This window comes from Tamandua tetradactyla, chromosome 2 (assembly GCF_023851605.1).
Source record: "Tamandua tetradactyla isolate mTamTet1 chromosome 2, mTamTet1.pri, whole genome shotgun sequence".
Lineage (NCBI taxonomy): Eukaryota > Metazoa > Chordata > Mammalia > Pilosa > Myrmecophagidae > Tamandua > Tamandua tetradactyla.
Genome location: NC_135328.1, coordinates 149,382,341 through 149,402,657, shown reverse-complemented (window position 1 = coordinate 149,402,657; position 20,317 = coordinate 149,382,341). Strand labels below are relative to the sequence as shown.

Below are 20,317 nucleotides of genomic sequence, written 5' to 3'. Positions count from 1 at the left end.
TGGAGAAAGAACATTCAGACAGTTCTGAAGCAGTGACTTATTAAATTAAATACAGTTGAGACTTATGGGAAGACACCATAAGACAGGTCGAGTTCACCCCTGCTCCAAAGAACAGCTAGAGAGGGACAGAAAAAAGACGACAGCAATTCCAGGGTGTAAGTGAATTGTAAGGGTATTCTACACCACATAGGGAGGCCCTGTTTGAGATGCAAATAATCAGAGACAGGCCAGCTAGTGCAAAGAGTCCAGCACATACCTTTCCAGACAGAGGCCTGAAGCAACCAGGAGGCCTAGGACAGGGAGATGGGGACAAGGAAGAAAGACAAGCCAAGCTCTTGAACACACTACCCTCATGTACCCTGACCCGCGCCACAACCCACGAATACACCTACACTCTATGCACCTGAACATATAACACACCCCCACCACCACGCTCCAAGCATCCCCACCCTGAACCCCCTCCCCGCACATGAATGCAAGCCACTCCGAGCACGATCGTCCTCTCCTGCACAGGCACATGGTCTCATCCTGCCCCTCCTAAGACCCACCTACCGGTGGCAAGCCCCTCAACCCTAGCCTCCCCCTCCATGTCCCCTGAAAGCAATCACCTGTACATCCAGGCTACAGACATTCACCTTCATACCCAAACCCAGCCCATACATTTGCTCAACCCTACCCACCACCACTGTGAGCTCTGCGCATGCACATATCAGCTTCGGGCCCCCCAGACGCACACACCTGCCCATTCACACCACAACCCCTCAGCTCTGGGCAAGTGCTGACCTGTACATCTGGACAATACCCACCCACAGCCCTTGCAGGCACAATCCCAACCCACTGCCCCTGAGGTCTGCGCACCTGTATGACAGGGCTCCACCCCCCAGATCCAAACATCAGCACAGCCATATTTTCCCTGCCGGACACCCATGTAAGCATGCACAGAACTCTTGACCCCTGCATCCCACTCTTCTTGCTCCACACACTTGCACACCATTGCCCCATCTCACAGCACAAGTGCCCTTCTCCCACACCCAGCAGGTGTTCTCAGACACATCTGTGCCACACAGCCTCTGCACTGAACCCTACCCCATCTCAACCCTGCACCTGTGGACTCGTGCCATGACCCCACCCACCCATCATCACCCACTCCTGACACACATCCCACAACTTCCGTGACCTGTGTCCCACCCCTACACACTCACACATCCACATACTGGCCCCCCCAGGCCCCTCCCCCTATGTAAGTAAACACCCGGACCCCAACCTCCCCGTGCCCTGACTTCTGCACCCCACATCTTGACACCCACAATCCACATACTTCGTACATGCACCCACATACCAGCCCCAGCACTTCTGCTCAGCCCCCTCACTGGCCCCCTACCTTGCCCTACCTCTCTGTCCCCCATAACTCACCATGCTCCTACACCCCAAGGATTGCTGAGTTGCATCTCACCCCACTACCCCCCACCACATGCCTACAACCCCAGGACCCACACACCATATTCTAAGGCACCAGTAGAAAGTATCTGCATTATAGCCCATCACCACACAGTTGTGCTCCTCCCCAAGCCCTGTATCTACTCTATACACGTTCTGTAAATACAAACTCTAGACTACTGACGGAAATCAAAATCCAAAGTGACTTTATCAAGATATTTCAAGGCTGCAAAGACAAGAGAAGATCACTAACCATATGAAGACGCAGTCAGATATAGCCCAGCCTAATGACCACATTAAAACACAGGAAGAGACACTGACTTTGGAACAACTAATCAAAGATGTTCATGTAACTTAATTAAATAAAATCAGTGGGATGGCTAATGACACAAAGGAGATCAAGAACACATTAGAAAAACATAAAGATGAATTTGGAAGAATAAATAGAAAAACAGATATCACAGAGTAAGGACACTATAGACCAAATCAAAAATACACTAGCGACACACAATAGCAGATGTGAAGAAGCAGAAGAAAGAATAAGCGAACTAGAGGACAGAACATCTGATTTTGAACACACAAAAGAGCAAACGACAAAAAAAGATGAAAAATTTCGAACTGGATATCAGGGAAATAATGGACAAAACAAAGTACACAAATATAACAATCATCGGTGCCTCAGAAGGAGAAGAGAAGAGTAAAGGGCCAGGAAGATCATGGAGGACACAATGGGGGAAAACTTTCCAACCTTTATAAAAGATGCAAATATGCAGATCAAAGTCCAAAGAACTCCAAACAGAATAAGTCCAAACAGGTCTACTCCAGGACACATACTAATCAATCTCTCAAATGATGAAGAGAAGCAGAAAATCGTGAAAGAGCCAAGAGAAAAACAGTCTACTACACACAAGGCAAACCACATAACACTGAGTTCGGACTACACAACTGGCATTGTGAAAGCAAGAAGGCAGAGGTATGACATATTTAAGATCCTAAAAGAGAAAGACTCCAAGCCAAGAATTTTGTACCCCGCCAAACTGTCCTTCAAAAACTGAAGGAGAGATTAAAGTTTTCACAGACAAAGAAAAGCTGAGAGAGTATGTCAACAAGACAACGGTTCTATAAGAAACACTAAAAGGGACTTCAGCCAGCTGAAAAGAAAAAGACAAGAGAGGGAGTTCTGAGGTGGGCACAGAACTGAAGACTACAGTAAGGGTAACTCAAAGAATAAAAAGGGAAAGAGGGAAAAGAACATGTAGAATTGACAAATAAAATCCAAAGGATAGCGTGCAGATAGAGTGCACGAGTAGAATGCTCGCCTTCCATGTGGGAGACCTGGGTTCGATTCCCAGACGATGTACCTTCAAAAACAAAAATTCCAAAGTATAAGATGGTAGATTCAAGGAATACCTTCACAGTAATAACTCTGAATGTGAATGGTCTAATCCTACCAATCAAATGATACAGATTGCCAGAATGGATTAGGAAATACAATCTAGCAATATGCTGCTAACAAGAGACTCATCTTACACACAATGATACAAATAGATTGAAAGTGAATGAATTTTTTAAAATGTTCATGCAGGGGGGGTTGGTAGGAGAAAAGTTGCTTCACTGATTCAATCTCAACTATGTTAAGACTTATAGGACAAGTAATTGTGTTTTTGTGTAAACATGTGTGCATATTATACAGATTTTTGAAGAAAGAAAAAAGTTCCATGCCAGCTGTAACCAAAAGAAAGCAGGAGTAGCTATAATATCAGACAGAATATACTTTAAAGACATCATCATAGACAAAAGACACTATATATTAGTGAAAAGGACAATTAACCAAGAAGAAATAACAATCATAAATGTCTATGCTTCCAGTCAAGGAGCTCCAAAGTACATGAAACAGACAGTGGTAAAACTGAATGGAGCAATACACAGTTCTACAATAGGAGGAGACTTCAATACACCCCTCTTCCTCTACAGACAGAACAAGCAGACAGAAGATCAAGAAGGAAATAGAGAACTTAAACAGTTTGATAAATGAATTAGGCCTAATAGACATCTATAGGTTGTGATACCTCAAAATGCCAGGATATACATTCTTCCCTAGTGCTCATGGCACATTCTCCAGGACAGAGCATATGCTGAGGAACAAAATAGATCTTTATAAATTTAAAAACACTGAAATTATTCAAAGCACTTCCTCTGATCACAATGGAGAGAGCTGAAAATCAATAACCACCAAAGAACAAGAATTTACACAAATAAATGGAGATTAAATAACACATTTTTAAACAAGGAGTGGGTCAAAGAAGAAACTGCTAGAGAACTCGGTAGCTATCTGGAGACAAATGGAAATGAAAATACAACAGATCAAAACTTATGGGATACGGCAAAGGTTGTGCTGAGAGAGAAATTTATTGCCCTATATAAAAAATGAAGAAACAGTGAAAATCAAGGCCTTAACTGTTCACCTGGAGGAATTTGAGAAAGAACAGCAAACAAACCCCAAAGCAAATAGAAGAACAAAAATAACAAGGATTAAAACAGAGTTAAATGAATGGGAGAACAAAAGAACAATAGAAACAATCAAGAAAACCAAAAGTTGGTTCTTTGAGAAAATCAATAAAATCAATAAAATCAATGGACCACTAGCAAGGCTGACAAAGAAAAAAAGAGAGAACGCAAATTAAAAAATCAGAAATGGTGTGGGGGGAGCAGGGAGGTGTCATTACCACAGCGCCTGAAGAAATAAAAAAAAAAAAAGAAAATCATAAAAGGATACTATAAACAACTATATGCCAACAAACTAGGCAACTTAGATGAAAGACAAATTCCTGGAAGCCACAAAAAAGCTACAATGATTTAAGAAGAAACAGAAGTTCTCAACAAGTCAATCACAAGTAAAGAGATTCAATCAGTCACTAGAAATCTTCCTACAAAGAAAAGCCCAGGGCTAAATGGCTTCACAGGGAAATTTTATCAAACATACCAAAAAGCACTAACACCAATCCCGCTCAAAGTTTTTCAAAAAGCTGAGGAAAAAGGAATGCTACCTGACTCATTTTATGAAGCTAACATCAATTTAACACCAAAACTGAGTAAAGATGCTACAAGAAAGGAAAACTATAGACCAATCTCACTAATGAACACAGATGCAAAAACTCTCAACAAAATAATTAGCAAATCAAATCCAGCAGCACACTAAAAGAATTATACACCATGACCAAGTGGGGTTTATATCAGGAAGGCAAGGATGGTTCAAAACGTGTGTTCTGGTTTGCTAGCTGCCGGAATGCAACACACCAGAGATGGATTGGCTTTTAATAAAAGGGGATTTATTTTGTTGGTTCTTCAGAGGAAAGGCAGCTAACTTTCCACTGAGGCTCTTTTCTTACGTGGAAGGCACAGGATAGTCTCTGCTGGTCTTCTCTCCAGGCCCCTGGGTTCCAACAACTTTCTCCGGGGTGATTTCTTTCTCCATCTCCAAGGGCCTGGGCTGAGCTGCAAGTGCTGAGATGAGGAATGCCAAGCTGCTAGGCTGTGCTATGTTGCGATCTCTCATTTAAGCACCAGCCAATTAAGTCAAACGTCACTCATTGCAGCACACACGCCTCCTAGCCAACTGCAGATGTAACTGGCAACAGATGAGGTTCACGTACGGTTGGCTTATGTCCGCAGCAACAAGATTAGGTATGCTCACCTGGCCAAGTTGACAACTGAATCTAACTAACACAATGTGAAAATCAGTTAATGCAAAAACAGCACATTAACAAATCAAAAGGGAAAAATCACATAATCATCTCAATAGGTACTGAAAAAGCATTTGACAAAATCCAACATCCTTTTCTGATAAAAACACTTCAAAAGGTAAGAATCAAACGTAACTTACTTCACACGATAAAAGGGATATATGAAAAACTCATAGCCAGCATCATACTCAATGTGAGAGGCTAAAAGCTTTCCCCCTAAGATCAGGAAGGAGACAAGGACGCCGCCCTCTGTCACCACTATTATTCAACATTGTACAAGAAGTACTAGCAAGAGTTATCATGCAGGACAAAGAAAAGACATCCAAATTGGAAAGGACAAAGTAAAACTTTCATGATTTGCAGATGACATGATACTATACTTAGAAAATCCTGAGAAATCTATAACAAACTTACTTGAGCTAATAAACAAATTCAGCAACATGGCAGGTTATAAAATTAATGTGCAAAAATCAGTAATGTTTCTATACACAAGCACTAACTGAGAAGTCAATTAAGGAAAAACTTCCACTCAAAATAGCAACTAATAGAACCAAGAATCAGGCAGGCCATGGTGGTTCAGCAGGCAGAGTTCTCGCCTGCCATGCCAGAGACTTGGGTTCGATTCCCAGTGCCTGCCCATGTGAAAAAAAAAAAAAAAAATCAGGTATCAAGGAATGAACTTAGGTAGTGATGTAAAGGACTTGTACTTAGAGAATTACATAACATTGCTATAAGAAATCAAAGAACATCTACATAGGTTGAAAAACATCCCAGGCTCACAGATAGGAAGGTTAAATGTAAAGATGTCAATTCTACATTAATTGATTTACAGATTCAACACAGTACCAATCAAAATTTTAACAACTTACTTTCAAGACTTGGAAAAGCTACTACTGAATTCATCTGGAAGGGAAAGAGACTCCCCTCTGAATAGCTAAAAGCATCCTAAAAAAGAAGAATGAAGAATTAACACTCCCTGATTTTAAAACTTATTATAAAAGCCACAGTGATCAAAACAGCATGGTACTGGCAGAAGGATAGAAGTATTGACCAATGAAATTGAATCAAGACCACCAAATCCATGGTTAACTGATCTTCGACAAGGCACCCAAATCGACTGAACTGGGACAAAATAGTGTTTTCAGTAATTGGGCATGGGAGAACTGGATATCAGTAGCCAGAAGAATGAAAGAGGACCCGTACCTTACACTCTATACAAATATTAACTCAAATTGGATCAAACACCTAAACGTAAGACCAGCACCATAAAACTCCTAGAAGAAAATGTAGGGAAATTACTTCAAGACCTAGTAATAGGAGATAGCTTCTAAACTTCATACCCAAAGCATACAAACAAGAAACAAAAAGAACAACAAAAAAGCAAGAAAAAGAAAAATAGATAAATGGGAACTCCTCAAAATCAAATGCATTTGTGCCTCAAAAGACTGTCAAAAAAGTGAAGAGGCAGCTACTTCAATGGGACAAAATATTTGAAAGTCACACGCCGGATAAAGGTTTGAAATTCTGTATACATAAAGAAATCATACAACTCAACAACAAACTCAATTATAAATTGGGTTAAAGATATGAACAGACATTTTTTCTGAAGAGCAAATGCACATGGCTAAAAAGCACATAAGAGACGCTTATTCTCATTAGCTATAAGGGAAATGACGATCAAGACTACAATGAGATGCCATCTAACACTTATAAGAATGGCTGCCATTAAAAAAAACAGGAAACTACATAGGCTTGGACAGGTTTGTATGACTTCTGCAATTTCTCTTAATATAAAGGACATAATGACCTACGTCACAGGGGTGTAGCGAAAATTAAGAAATGCTGGTACTGTGCCTTGAAAAAAAAACAACAGGAAACTACAAATGTTGCAGAGGATGTGGAGAAACTGGGACACTTATGCACTGCTGGTAGGAATGTATAGCCACTATAGAAGACAGTCTGGAGGTTCCTCAGAAAATCAAATATTGAGTTGCCCTATGACCTGACAATACCTATCGAGTATGTACCCACAAGAGCTGAAAGCAGTGACACAAACTTAGACATCTGCACACTGATGTTTAGAGGAGCGATACTCACATCATCAAAAGATGGAAACAATCCAAGTGTCCATCAAAAGATGGGTGGATTAACAAAAGGTGGTATACACATATGATGGACTATTATGTAGCAGTAAGACAAAACGACGTCCTGAACCACATGACAAGATGAATGAGCCTTGGGGACATAATGCTGAGTGAAATAAGCCAGACACAAAATGACAATACTGTATGATTCCACTTCTATGACCATAGTAAAGGTAAAATCAGCAGCTTATAATACAGAATATAGGGGACCTAGAGAACATAGATGCTTGAGATGGGTGAACAGCTTGCTAATGAGATTGAACTTAACTGTAAGAGAATAGACAGAACTGAAGGTGATTCACTAGTGGGTCTAAAAGTAACGTTACCATATTGAAGGTGAACCTGATCGAATGGGGTTGTTTAGACTTACGTGCCCCACCAATTAACACTACAAATATAAATAAGTTCTTGTATGAACTATTGCAAAGGTATATTTCTTTACAAAGAGTGTATAATTTGGGGGTAGAGGGCGGGAAATGCTGTTGCATGCTATGGGTTATGTTTCACAGGAAAACATCAACAATACCAAAGCAATACCAGAGATAAATTAATGGGGGGAGGGATAAGAGTTAGGGGAAGATTTGGATTTTCAATTTAGTGAGGGTGTGTTTATTGGCTATCTTTCTCTTGAGAACAATGAAATTATCTAAAATTGAGATGGATTGTTGACTTTGGACATTATACAGCAGACAGAGGTAGCTGAAAGATGCACTGACTGAGAAGTAAACTGGTGAACAATGATATAAACATATGATCCAACACATTGCTGCTACAAAAAGGAACAAAGTTGTGAGGCACGCAACAATGTGAATGAACAAGTGGCACATTTGGTGAACCAAATTAAGCCAGAAACAAGAGCAAATATTGTATGATCTCATTTAGAAAGTACTTACAAGAAAACTGGGGTCTAGATTGTAAGCTCTTATAGCAATCACATTTAGTCCGGAGTGGTAATTATTATTTCTGGATTTTGAGGAGCTGTTTTATATATGTATAGCCTTGTATTTAGAGATAAGAGTGAACCTGATCGGGTCGGGATTAATGTAATACAGAATACAGGGGTAAGGAAGACAATGCCTGTATTTTAGAACTTCACCTATTCTTTGAGACCAAAGGAAGAAAGTTTTATTATGTCCAGAACCTAGGTTTTCTGTAGCATATAATGTAACTCAACCTATATGGATTGATCATTTAAGCAATCCAAACACAGGGAGCCCAAAATAAGAATGAAGACCTTTAATCCTGTATAGCTTAATGTAATGTCTGGATGCATCCCAGAGTATATTAAGCAGATAATCAAAAAGTATTGGCAATGAACAGGGAATCCCCTGATACTGTGTCAAACTTTAGGACACCCAAATCAATAGGCCAAGCCCTTGATCTTGAGGCTTAGTGTTCTGAAGCTTATGTAGGTGGCGGAGAAGCTTGATCTATCTTTGGTATGCTTAAGAGTTACTTCTGGAGGACCTCTTTTGTTGCTCAGATGTGGACTCTCTCTAAGCCCAACTCTGCAAGTAAAATCACTGCCCTCCAACATACAAGGCACATGACATCCAGGGGTAAACGTTTCCCTGGTGGTGTGGGAGATGATTTCCAGGGATGAGTTTGGCCCTGGCACCATGGGATCAACAATGCCATCCTGACCAAAAGGGGGAAAGAAGTGTAACAAATAAGGTATCAGTGGCTGAGCGAATCAAGAAGCTATACTAGACAGCACTCTTATGCAATCTTCAGTCAACCAAAATAATTCATGCCAATCCTAAACAACAACTAGGGCGTTATGCAAGATTCCACAAAGGTTCCATGCACTAGGATAACTTTCCAGAAACCTACAACCTCTGGATAGGTCCCTGGACCAGATAAGTCCTAAAATGCAGAGGGGCCAGCCTCTCCAGAACATCAACTAGTTCCATCCCCCTATCTCATGTTATCGACAGCCCCTTTCCAACAGGAAAAAGTTAGAATGGGCATAGCCTAAATACCTGTAAAGAGCGGGAGAAAGACAAAAATGATGGTGGAGTTATACAGGGTTCAGGTTTAACAGACGAGTATGAGTGCTGAATCATTACACTGATTTTTTCTTTTAGCCTCCAGTACCTTACGGTTGATAGAAGTAAAAACCTAAAATCGAGCAACTGTAACCCATAAAAAACATTAAAGCCTGTTCTATAACTACTTGTTAAAACATACTTGGAAGTTCATTGCTTTTTGTATATATGCTGTATTTCACAATTAAAAAGAAAACCTCACTCAAACCTCCTTGCCAAAGGACTCAAGTATGACCCTAATACCAAAACCCATCACTTAGCTTATGGTTTAGCAAACCAGATTTGGGAGTGATCATTATCCTGCCTCTGAGAATGATACCGTATTTAAGTTAGGGAAAGTCATTCGTAGTGGCCTTCATAAAAAGATACTCACTAAAATACAGGTTAAAAATTTTTTGAATTACCATAAAAAAATTAAATACAATCGAACCACTTTCCTTTTTAATTGCATATGAGCTCAGTAATACAAATCCTTATTAAAATGACTTGATTTTGAAAATTCTCTACTGGTAATTTTTTTGCTTTCTTTTGTGATGGATGAGAGGGTGGGGGGGGAGGTGTTTTGTTTTAGGAGGTGTTCATTACATCTACAATGCTAGCTCTCATTTCCTAGAGAAATTTTCCAAGCCTCTCTTGCAGAGAATAGTCCAGGCTAGGAATTCCCTGTCCACCTAAATCCCTAAAACCAGGACTGTTACTGTCAAGCCAGGTCACCCAATTAAGCTGTCTCCAATTTCCACATCTCTGTTCCACAACTAATTTAATGACATTTTAAAAGCACTAAGACATTCTATAGCTAGGAAGTATGAAAGCTGGAAAGAATTTCCAAAATACTTTGAGAAATTTTTCAGTTTTATTCAGAATATTCAAAAACAACACCATTTATGTCAAAGATGAATGGTTACATAATATTTCTTACTATATAATTTATTGTATTCAATAAAACAATGACAATATCAATCAAAGCAAAAAATAGCATGAAAGTAAGCAATAAAATAGTTTTCATTAAAATAAGATTCTGCCTGTAGTATACTCTAGATATTTAAATGTGAAGGATATTAAATAATCAATTGTCGTGTGTTAGAAGTCATCAGTGAATGCTTCATAAAAGCAAGCAAACTTTGAGCTTGGTACTGCAGGAAATGATAGGCAACCAGAATCTTTCATCAGACTGGCTGTACAATCAAGGATTCATTTCAACACACTAAAATGAAATGAGAAATGAAGTATCTCTATAGAATCTTTCACAAATTTTGATGACATGACAAAACACTCTGTCTACAGACTACTTCAACAAGCATCTGAAAGACTATACACTTTATATAGCAAAAACCCAGATATGAGTCTTTTTTACTTAAAAAGTACTGATATTGAAGAGTTCTTAAATTTTGCCACACTTTAATAAAAGATGAGAGTACACAATTTCAGTATAATGTACATGCCTACCTCTACAAATCCCAGATATATTACCAAAATTTTGAAAATACACACAAAAACAAAGTTCTGTAGCATCTTAAATATTGACTGCCATTTTAACATGTTTTGATTAAAGTCATAAACATTCTTTAGAACTCTAAAATAAAAGTCACATGGGCAAAGAAAGACAAGCCCAAGAATATACTCAAAACACCAGCTAAAGCAATTAAAGGTAAACTCAAAATACATATGTTTTGCTTAGCATCAATCCACTCAAGATAAAGAAACATTTTAAAAACAGACTAGTCAATGTCACATCCTCCTCCTCTTCTTTACCATCCCCAGATCCCCACAGTAGATAAAGTAAAAGGGAAAACATAAAAATATAAAGTTACACTGAGAGGTTTATGATTGGGAGTGCTACAAAAGTTTGATCTGGATTCGGGGTAAGAGTTCCTGGCTCAATTCCTTTTACTATCACTGATGAATTACAGTGTCTAAACCAAAAGATGAAACTAAAGCTTACTAAATACATACATTGTACTATATTTCTGCAAATCATGTAAGCTGAAATAGATAGCCCAATACCTAGAAGAATATTTACTGAGGCTAATTTAAATAAGAAGTTGCTTAATACACTGTAAGTAAATTCCTCTTAGTATTTTAATATGCTATGATGGAAATGATTATCCATTTATAAGCTAGTTTCAGAAGAATAACGCAGTCAAAGGTAGCAATGTTTTGATGTAGTAGCACTTGCTATTAAAACAAAAAAGCTCAAGATAAAAATGCTATGCACGCACTAACTAGAAAGGCTGATCAATAAAATCATTCTCCTGAATAAGCCTCAACAAAGTAGCAGAGCACTTTCTTGAAAGATTTTCGAACATAAATGACAATGCAAATAAAATGACTGACATTTTCTGCTACTGCTAACCAGTAACATGAGTAAACTATTAAACTAGTCATTCTTCCTTTCCTTGAATTCAAATTGCTCAAAATAAACAGATAAATGTTTAGACTAAGTTATAGGTTTGCATTTTCTCTAAACTATTTTTTTCCCATTGAGAGCATCATTTTAAAACTGGAAAAGGATGATTTTTCAGAGTGTCTGTCCTGTAGACACAGAGACTGGAGAGAGACCGAGGACTGGAGAGTGGTAGCCGAGCTCACCTGCTGTGGCTGATACCTCGGCTGGGACTGTGAGGGCAGATACTGGGCCTGTGGCGGCAGGTGCGGAGGCTGGGGCTGCTGGCTGTAATATGGCTGCTGGCCCTGCTGGCAGTAACCACTCACACCTTGCTGTCCATACTGAGGTGGCATCTGTTCAAAAAGTCAAACAAAGCAAGTGAGAAAGTCAGAATGTGCAATTACATGAAATCATATGTGGCTTCAATTCAGCAACTTGAAGAGAAGTGGGTTCTTGGTTAAGGAACTGAATCAATATTTTTAATCCTTTCTTCATTAGATAAATTGACACAGTACCGTCTATCCATATACTATCAACGGAAGCAAAAGATAAGTTGACTTTGTCTTAAAAAACAATTAGATTTTATCAGGTATCAAGAATGTACTGATAACTTCATAAAAATCTAGTGGAATAAAAAAAAAGAGGGCTTTAATATTAATATTACAAAACTGCCTCCACTAAGGTCAAAGTAGCATTGTTAAATCCATTTGCATCAAGACTTTAAAAGAAAACGCATCCTTTCACAAGCAAATGAAATCCCTTTGGAAAACAATTCTATGCATATCAAACAAAATAACTGCCAATACAAGTTCATGAAAGAAAGATATCTGTATCTAAAGCAGGAATAATATTTTCATAGCTGACAAAACAGGTAATGATGTAAAGTGTACTACACTGCAAATATCAGACAAATAGGCCAAAAATGGCCCAAAACTGGTTAAAAATCCTGGAAATCATTGTTCAAAGGATACGTGCACTATATATACCATTTATAACATTTTTTAGTGTTTCTTTCAAATGTGAAATCTATTGATTTTTCCTAATTGGGAGAGCAGGAAAAGACGAAAACAAAACAAAGACCGGAAGATATGAAGATGGCAAAAGGCACTCAGAGATACGAATGGTGATGTCACGCTGTTAGTAACACAACATGGTCCTTTTGGGAACTCCAAGAACATGAGCCCTATAAATCCCTAATTAAGAAGTCAGTGATCAGTTCCAGATATACACTTAAAAACCAACTTCACTACAGAATACTGAATCAGGAGAATGAAGGAACGGCAAAAGGGGAGAAAATTAAAACATCTTGCTTCTAAGACCAATTAGCAGAGTAATTCAAAACATGTACAATGGAGTAAAAGGAGAAAATGTGAAAAACTAAACTTCATGACTTGATAGCAAGGGGCACAAAATTCTGGTTACAAGGGCTCAAAAACGCCTCACATCACATATAGTCTAAGTTAGGTAGCACAAACGAGTTTATACTGAAAACCATGTAACAGCACAGTTGAATTTTTTTTTTATTTATCTTACAGTTTGGTATTTCATAATAAATGTATGTCCCTGCCATAAGCCAAGCCAATGCATTTCCATGAAATACAACCCCACATGCCAGAATACCACAGACTACCACACATATATCCTTCCTGTTCAACATCCATATGTTAGATTTGATATCTAATACCGTGTTTCTCACAAGCATCTTTGCAGTTTGATTTGGAGCAGTTAGGATAACACTTTTACCAGTGTTAAAAGGACTGCAAAGATCAGTCAACACAGCCAGCTTCCCCATGAATTACACTTTAATATGTTGACTTTCTGGTTTACATAAACTATTACATACAATATGGAATTGAGGTTTGGAGAAGGGGTCTCTACAACAACACGACATATTGCAGGAGCCTATTAACAACACTAAAGCAGCCACAAACTTAGTAGTATATAAGATACTAGTATACTACATATTTCAGTTCTGAAAAGTTTTGGGGTGGAGCAGAAGAGTAAGCAAATCTTCCAAAGAGTCACAGCAATGATCTGCAGAACAAGGTGAACTGCAGAGGAGAAAGAAACAAAAGCCTGTTCTTAGGTCATTTTACTGCTGCCTTCTGCAGTTAAAAATCTACTTACTATCTTTTCAGATACATGATCTAAATCAAAGATTTCTCTTGTGAGATGGTATATCAGCCATTCAACTGGATCTGGTCTAGTGCCCTTAAAGTGGAGCCACGACTGACATGGATTCCTAAACTGTAGAGGATGCATGAAATCTGAATTCAGTTCCTATTGTGCACCTATCAATCTTACATCTCCATCTGAAAAATGGGACTTTTACTGTTAATTCTATTAATTATTCCATTAATTAACATGAAATGTGATAAGAAATATAAGAATCCTTGCTGAAATTTTATAGAGTGGCTACTATGACTTATTAAAGTATAAGCTGTAGTCCTATTCTAAAATATTAATTATTATCTAAGCTTTGTCTTTAAAATTCAATTTCTAAATATAATACTCTTAGCTGACTGGAACTAAATTCCACTCTTTAATCATCAATATTGTTTTTATTTAGATACAGGGCTTCAAATATAGATTATTTGCTTTTCTGACCTCATAAACCAAATAACTATTATTATAATACATTGAAGGCCCTAAAGCCTCCTGTCATAAGCTGTAATATCTCTATGAGTTCTCGTGTCTGCTTGATCTGACTATGCCACCTTCTCCCATGCCATCAAGGAGCTTGGCCGTTACTCTTCACTCAGATCTCAACTCTCAGTCCCCAACCCTCTAATTATACTTCTAATTGCTGAGGACTGAGAAACTTACTACACACTGCTAAAATGAGGAAAGCCCAAGGGGCTATCCACGAGGGTAGTACATGCTTCAAATTTTGTAAAACCCATTTTGGCGAGGGAGAGGTCTTTTGGGTCGTCTATTAGTTCTGACCATGTTCAGGATAAACTGGATTACAAAGTTGTAGGGTACAAGAGAAATTTAACCAACAGTTACTGATGACCAAGAATCACAGTTGAGAATTAGGGATACAAAGCACTTCTGACTCAAAGGCTGCCCCTTCCCTAACCAGCCTAACTAAAGGTGCGCAGCTCTGACAAGCCTCATTCTTGTGCCATCACCCTACTGTATGTTTCCACAGGGAGATCAGCTGAGTTACTTAACCACTAGGTTATGTGTTTGCCCATTTACAGTCTTCTTCTCATAGTTGAAATATAAGCCCCACAATTCAGGATATACCTTTTGGAAGATGGCCTAACAGTCAAATATTTGATGGATGAATGAATGAATGTTGTTGAATGGATTATTAAAGTGAGCTATTATAATAGAAAATTATAAAACTAATCAAATGACATATTATAAAATTGATGTCACTTGCATCACCCAACTCCTCTTTAGTAAACTTAGGTCAGCTTAATCCAACAGCCAAATTACCAAACCTCATGCTAACATTTTGGTGCCTTTGACTATTAACTGTTAACCTTAGGAAGTCATTATTGCCCAGCAAATGCCCTGTACCTTCAGAATACAGTTTAAACTAAAAGAATCGCAAGACCAAACTAACCAAAACGCAAATCTCCAGACAACGTTTAGGATAAGAGTTTTTCTGTTTGCTATTTAAGAACAAGAAAAACAAGAGTTTATTTCTCTCATTTTTAAACTTCCTTAAATTTAGCATGCTTCCACACACAAACAGAACATTTATTCTAATTTTCAAAGAAATTTAGCACGCTTCTATACATTACTGGAGGAGGAAAATACAGCTAAAAATGACTCACATTAAGTATATATTTAAAGAAACTGCCCTGTAAAGGATTCGATTATTAATTTCTCATATTTCTGTGTCATGTTAGGTGCAAAAAATTCTGGACACCTCTTCTCATTTCACCACACCCTCAACATTTTGCTCATATTCCAAAGTAGGTGAAATGATCCAAGTTTTTTGTTCTCCCCTCCTTTTCCTTCTAACTGCAGTTTAGAGAGCAGTTTCACCACTTGGTTTCAGGATGGCCTACCCTAAGCCCCAGCAGTGCCACACCTTAGCTGGACCCAAAGACACTAACATGTGTCAGGAGGGAAGCCAGAAAGAGGACAAATCTCACTCTAGTTCACTAAGTAAATGAAAAAAGACATTTTGCTTTAGTCACACAAAAGAATTCTATACAGTATTGAGAAATGATGAAGAACCACATAACAAAATGTGTCCAATCTAAAAAATACCATGTCGAAAAAAAAAAAATACCATGTCGAGGTAAAAAGAAAAGCAACAAAAGGTTAATGCAGTGTCATACCATTTGTATACATTTAGATAAACAAAACAGTAAGTATATATTATTTATAAATACCCATACACAGTGAAAATTTTAAAAACCACGCATCTGGAGGAGGGAAATTGGGGGCAGGGCTTCAGTCTTGTATTAGAAAGATGAAGCACATGTGGAAAATGTTCACGCACATAATTGTGGAGTAGTCACACAAGTGTGTGTACTTTTGGCTAAACTGTTTTAAAATTTAAAATTCTTAAAATAAAGACGTCACCTTCACTCTACCCCATCCTCACCGCCCCCCCACCCCCACCCCAAAGAGAGTGGGGGTGGAAGCCCTATGAGACGCACTTCAGAGAACAGTTCCTGCAGCTTCCACGCAGACAGGCCCAGCTAAGACTGCCTGAGAGAGCACTGACTACTAAGGCCAGGGGCCCTGGGCCTTTCAAGGCTTTCATTAAGGTCTCCTCAGGGGAAAGAAGTTTCTTGGGGCTTGGTAAATACCTGACAGAAGCAACTTTATGCCAGCATTTCCCTTTGTCTCCTTTCGAGGAATACTAATTCTGCACAGTATTTCACAGAAATGAATTCTGGTCAAAAAAGTCTGAGGAACACACTTTATCATCATGTTAGAATATTAAAGGGTGTGTCTGCCTTTAAATCCAGGATTTCTCAAACTTATCTAACCGCAAACACACCACAACACTGTCTGGAGTACAAATTCCATAGAGGAAAGGGACATGGTCAGTCTAGTTCATCATTATATTCAAAATGCCTGGCCTGTGGTAAGAGCTACATGAGTATTTCTTGACTGAACCTTCTGGAATAAGTATGCAAATCACATGCTCTAAATCACACACCTCTGATGTTAAATGTAAAAGCTCCAGCCTTGACAATGGTTCATCTAATGTGCTATCTCTGCAACAGTTCATAAAGACATTTGGAGCAGATATTACAAGCCTCCTTGATATGAGTTTTGAAGCAATGTTACTAAAATTCACACCAGTTTCTACCATGGATCAGTCATTTCTGTATTACCTGAATCTATTTATATCATCAGTTTATTACTCCTTTTGAGGGAAAATTGATAAACAAAAATATACTGCGTTGTCCTAAATTTAACATAGACGTTTTCAGTGTAAGAAAAAATGACTCACTTCTGAAAACTGGCCTACTAATTTTGTGAAGTATAATGGAAGAGGAACTTTTCTCTGTTATCTTCAGCCTTCCAGATTGAAGACCTATTGTTCTTACTCTATATAATTTTCACACCGGTTTCAGATCCTTTTGTTCTAAGAAGTACAGTTTGCTTTAGAACCTACACTTCCCTCAACAATTATATTAAATGTACACATGTTCAACATACTATATGACTTTGTTTATATGAAACTTAAGAACAAGCAAAATGCATTTATAGAGATAGAAATGGTGGTAAGAGGCAGAGACTGATGGGGGTAAAGGAAAACATTCTACATTCTGATTTGGATGGTCATTTCACAGACATACATTTTTATCAAAACTCTTAGATCTGGGTGGGCCACGGTGGCTCAGCAGGTAAGAGTGCTTGCCTGCCATGCCCGAGGACCCGGGTTCGATTCCCGGTGCCTGCCCATGTAAAAACAAAACAAAACAAAACAAAACTCTTAGATCTTGGCATGTTACTGTATCTAAATTATACAAAATAAAACTGGCAAAAATGTATATGTACTTAATTTAGGAGGACGTACCTAAGTTTTTGGTCTCGTATTTTTGTACAGTTTTATAACACATTTTATAAGATCTATGTTTAAACCATTCCTGGTACACTTTTGCCTAAATAACAAATTTCCTATTTGATAATTTAAATAGTGACTCTTCTAAAAGCTTTAAAAGGAGTTTCTATATTTCCACATTACATAAAATACAAAATAATACAGAGCAATGAGGCATATTGAAATAAATCATGGAGAATGCATAAATTCAAATATCTTTTTAAAGATACATACTTATAAAACCAAGATCCCTCTGACCCAGAATTCTACTACTGGGATATTTATCTTAAGAAAAAATATCAAGCAAGGACGCCAACATATGCATACCAAGTAGTTCACTCTAGTCCCAGGATAATACGCCACTAAAAACTGTGGTAACCACCTAATGACTACATGACCATCATCGGGGGGCTACTAAATAAATACAAAGGTTCCATAAAATACCATACAGCCATCAAAAATAATAAGTCTTCTTACTGGTAATGTGATGGCTTGGAGCTGTATATCATAATCCTGTTACTGGAGTCTTTTATAGACGGAATGAAAATCAGAGAGAAGAGATAAAGCCACAGGAAGTAAGAAGCTTGAAGAACCAGAAGAAAACTGAGAGGCCAGGAAAGGCCACTACGTGCACTGACAGGTGACAGAGAAGTCAAGGACCAAGAATCAGCAGCACCCAGCCCCAGAACAACGCAGACTTCAAGGAGATAAGCATACCTTTTATGATGTCTTGATATGTCCTTTGTCCTGGCCTCAAAACCATGAGCCATTAAAATTCCCTGTGTTTCACTAACCAACTACCTGGTATTTGCTTGAGCAGTAAAGGAAACTAAAACAAGTAATATTTAATTATCAAGATGTTCTGTCCACGGATTGTTGAGGTAGGGAAGAATGGGTAAGAAAGTTACAAAGCAATATATACAGTATAATTTTTTTGCGACATTTGTTTTTAATTGGTACCCTGAAAACCTTTCCTAAAGTGCCACATCGCATTTCTTCCCATACCCATGCCCTGCCATCATGCCTCTTCCTATATTCTTTCCATTTCCCCAACCCTTCCAAACCTGCTTCCAGTTAGGAACAATTTAACTACACTTCCCCCCCACCGCCACCCTACCCCTTGTACCTTCTGATCTCTGCAAATTTGCCATTTCTATTCATCTCATAATTGATACCATACACTTTCTGTCCTCATCTGGCTTGCTTGTTTCACTGAGCTTAATGTTTTGAGACATGTTGCAGCATGTTTCATAAGTCTCTCTTATGGCTGAATACCATTCGATTGTGTATATGTACATTTCGTTTATTCATTGATTTATTGATGGATATTTGGGTTGTTTCCAGCTTTTGCTTGTTGCGATTAATACTATTACAAACACCTACTTGTATAATGACCTGTGTTTTCACTCTCTTTGGGTATATAACTAGAAGTGGAATTGATAGATAAAACTGTAACTATAGGGTAGGCCACGGTGGCTCAGCAGGCAGAGTTCTTGCCTGCCATGCCAGAGACCCAGCATTTGATTCCCCGTCCCTGCCCATGCAAAAAAAAATTGCAACTATATATTTAACTTTTTGTACCCACGGTAGCTACAGCATATTACATTCCTACCAACAGTGCACTCCAGTTCTGATTTCTCCACATCCTCTCCAACACTTATTTTCTGTTGTTTTTTGTTTGTTTGTTTTTAACAGTAACCATCTTTGTAGATATGAAGTAGTATCACATTGGGGTATTAATTTGACTAATGGCTAATGATGCTGAGCCTCCATACATGTGTTTTTTGGCCATTTACATACTTCTTTGGAGAAACATCTACTGAAGTCCTTTGCCTACTTTGTAATGGATTATCTTTTATTGCTGCATTGTAAGGTTCTTTGTACAGTATAGATATTAAGCCCTTATCCATTATATAGTTTAAAACTATTTCCTACAACTATGTAGGTTGTCTTTTCACTTTCTTGATCATTTTCTTTAATGCAAAAATTTTTTAATTTTGGTAAAATCAAATGTATTTGTTGTTTCTTTTTTTGTTCATGCTTTTGGTGTCATATCTATGAATACACTGCTAAATCCCAGTTAATGAAAATTTGCTTTTACGTTATCTTCCAAGAATTTTATAGTTTTGGCCCTTATACTTAGGTTCTTGAACTAATTTCAGTTGATTTTTGTATATGGTGTGGTGTGGGGGTCTAACTTCATTCTTCTGTGTTGGAAATCCAGTTTTCTCAACATCATTTGTTGAAGAGACCATTCTTTCCCCCACTGCATGTACTAAGCACCCTTGTCAAAAATCAACTGTCCTTAGATAGTCTATGTCTGGACTTTCAATTCAGTTCCACTAATCTATTTGTCAATCTTTATGCCAGTACCATGCTGTTCTGATTACTGTCACCGTAATACAATCTGAAATTCAGAAGTGTATTCCAATCCTATTCTCTTTTTCAAGACTATTTTGGCTATCTGGGCACATTCCAGTTTAAATTTGAGGCTTGTTTATTCATTTCTACAGAAAAGGCTGTTGGAATTT

The 20,317-nt window shown here is 38.2% G+C and overlaps 1 protein-coding gene across 1 annotated transcript in view; it reads right to left on the bottom strand.

Annotated features, from left to right (window-relative positions):
* The window catches only part of ARID1B (AT-rich interaction domain 1B), a 574,571-nt gene that overhangs the window by 400,668 nt on the left and 153,586 nt on the right, over positions 1-20,317 (bottom strand). The window contains 1 exon segment of the mRNA XM_077149343.1: positions 11,962-12,111. Coding sequence (XP_077005458.1) covers positions 11,962-12,111 — 150 coding nt within the window.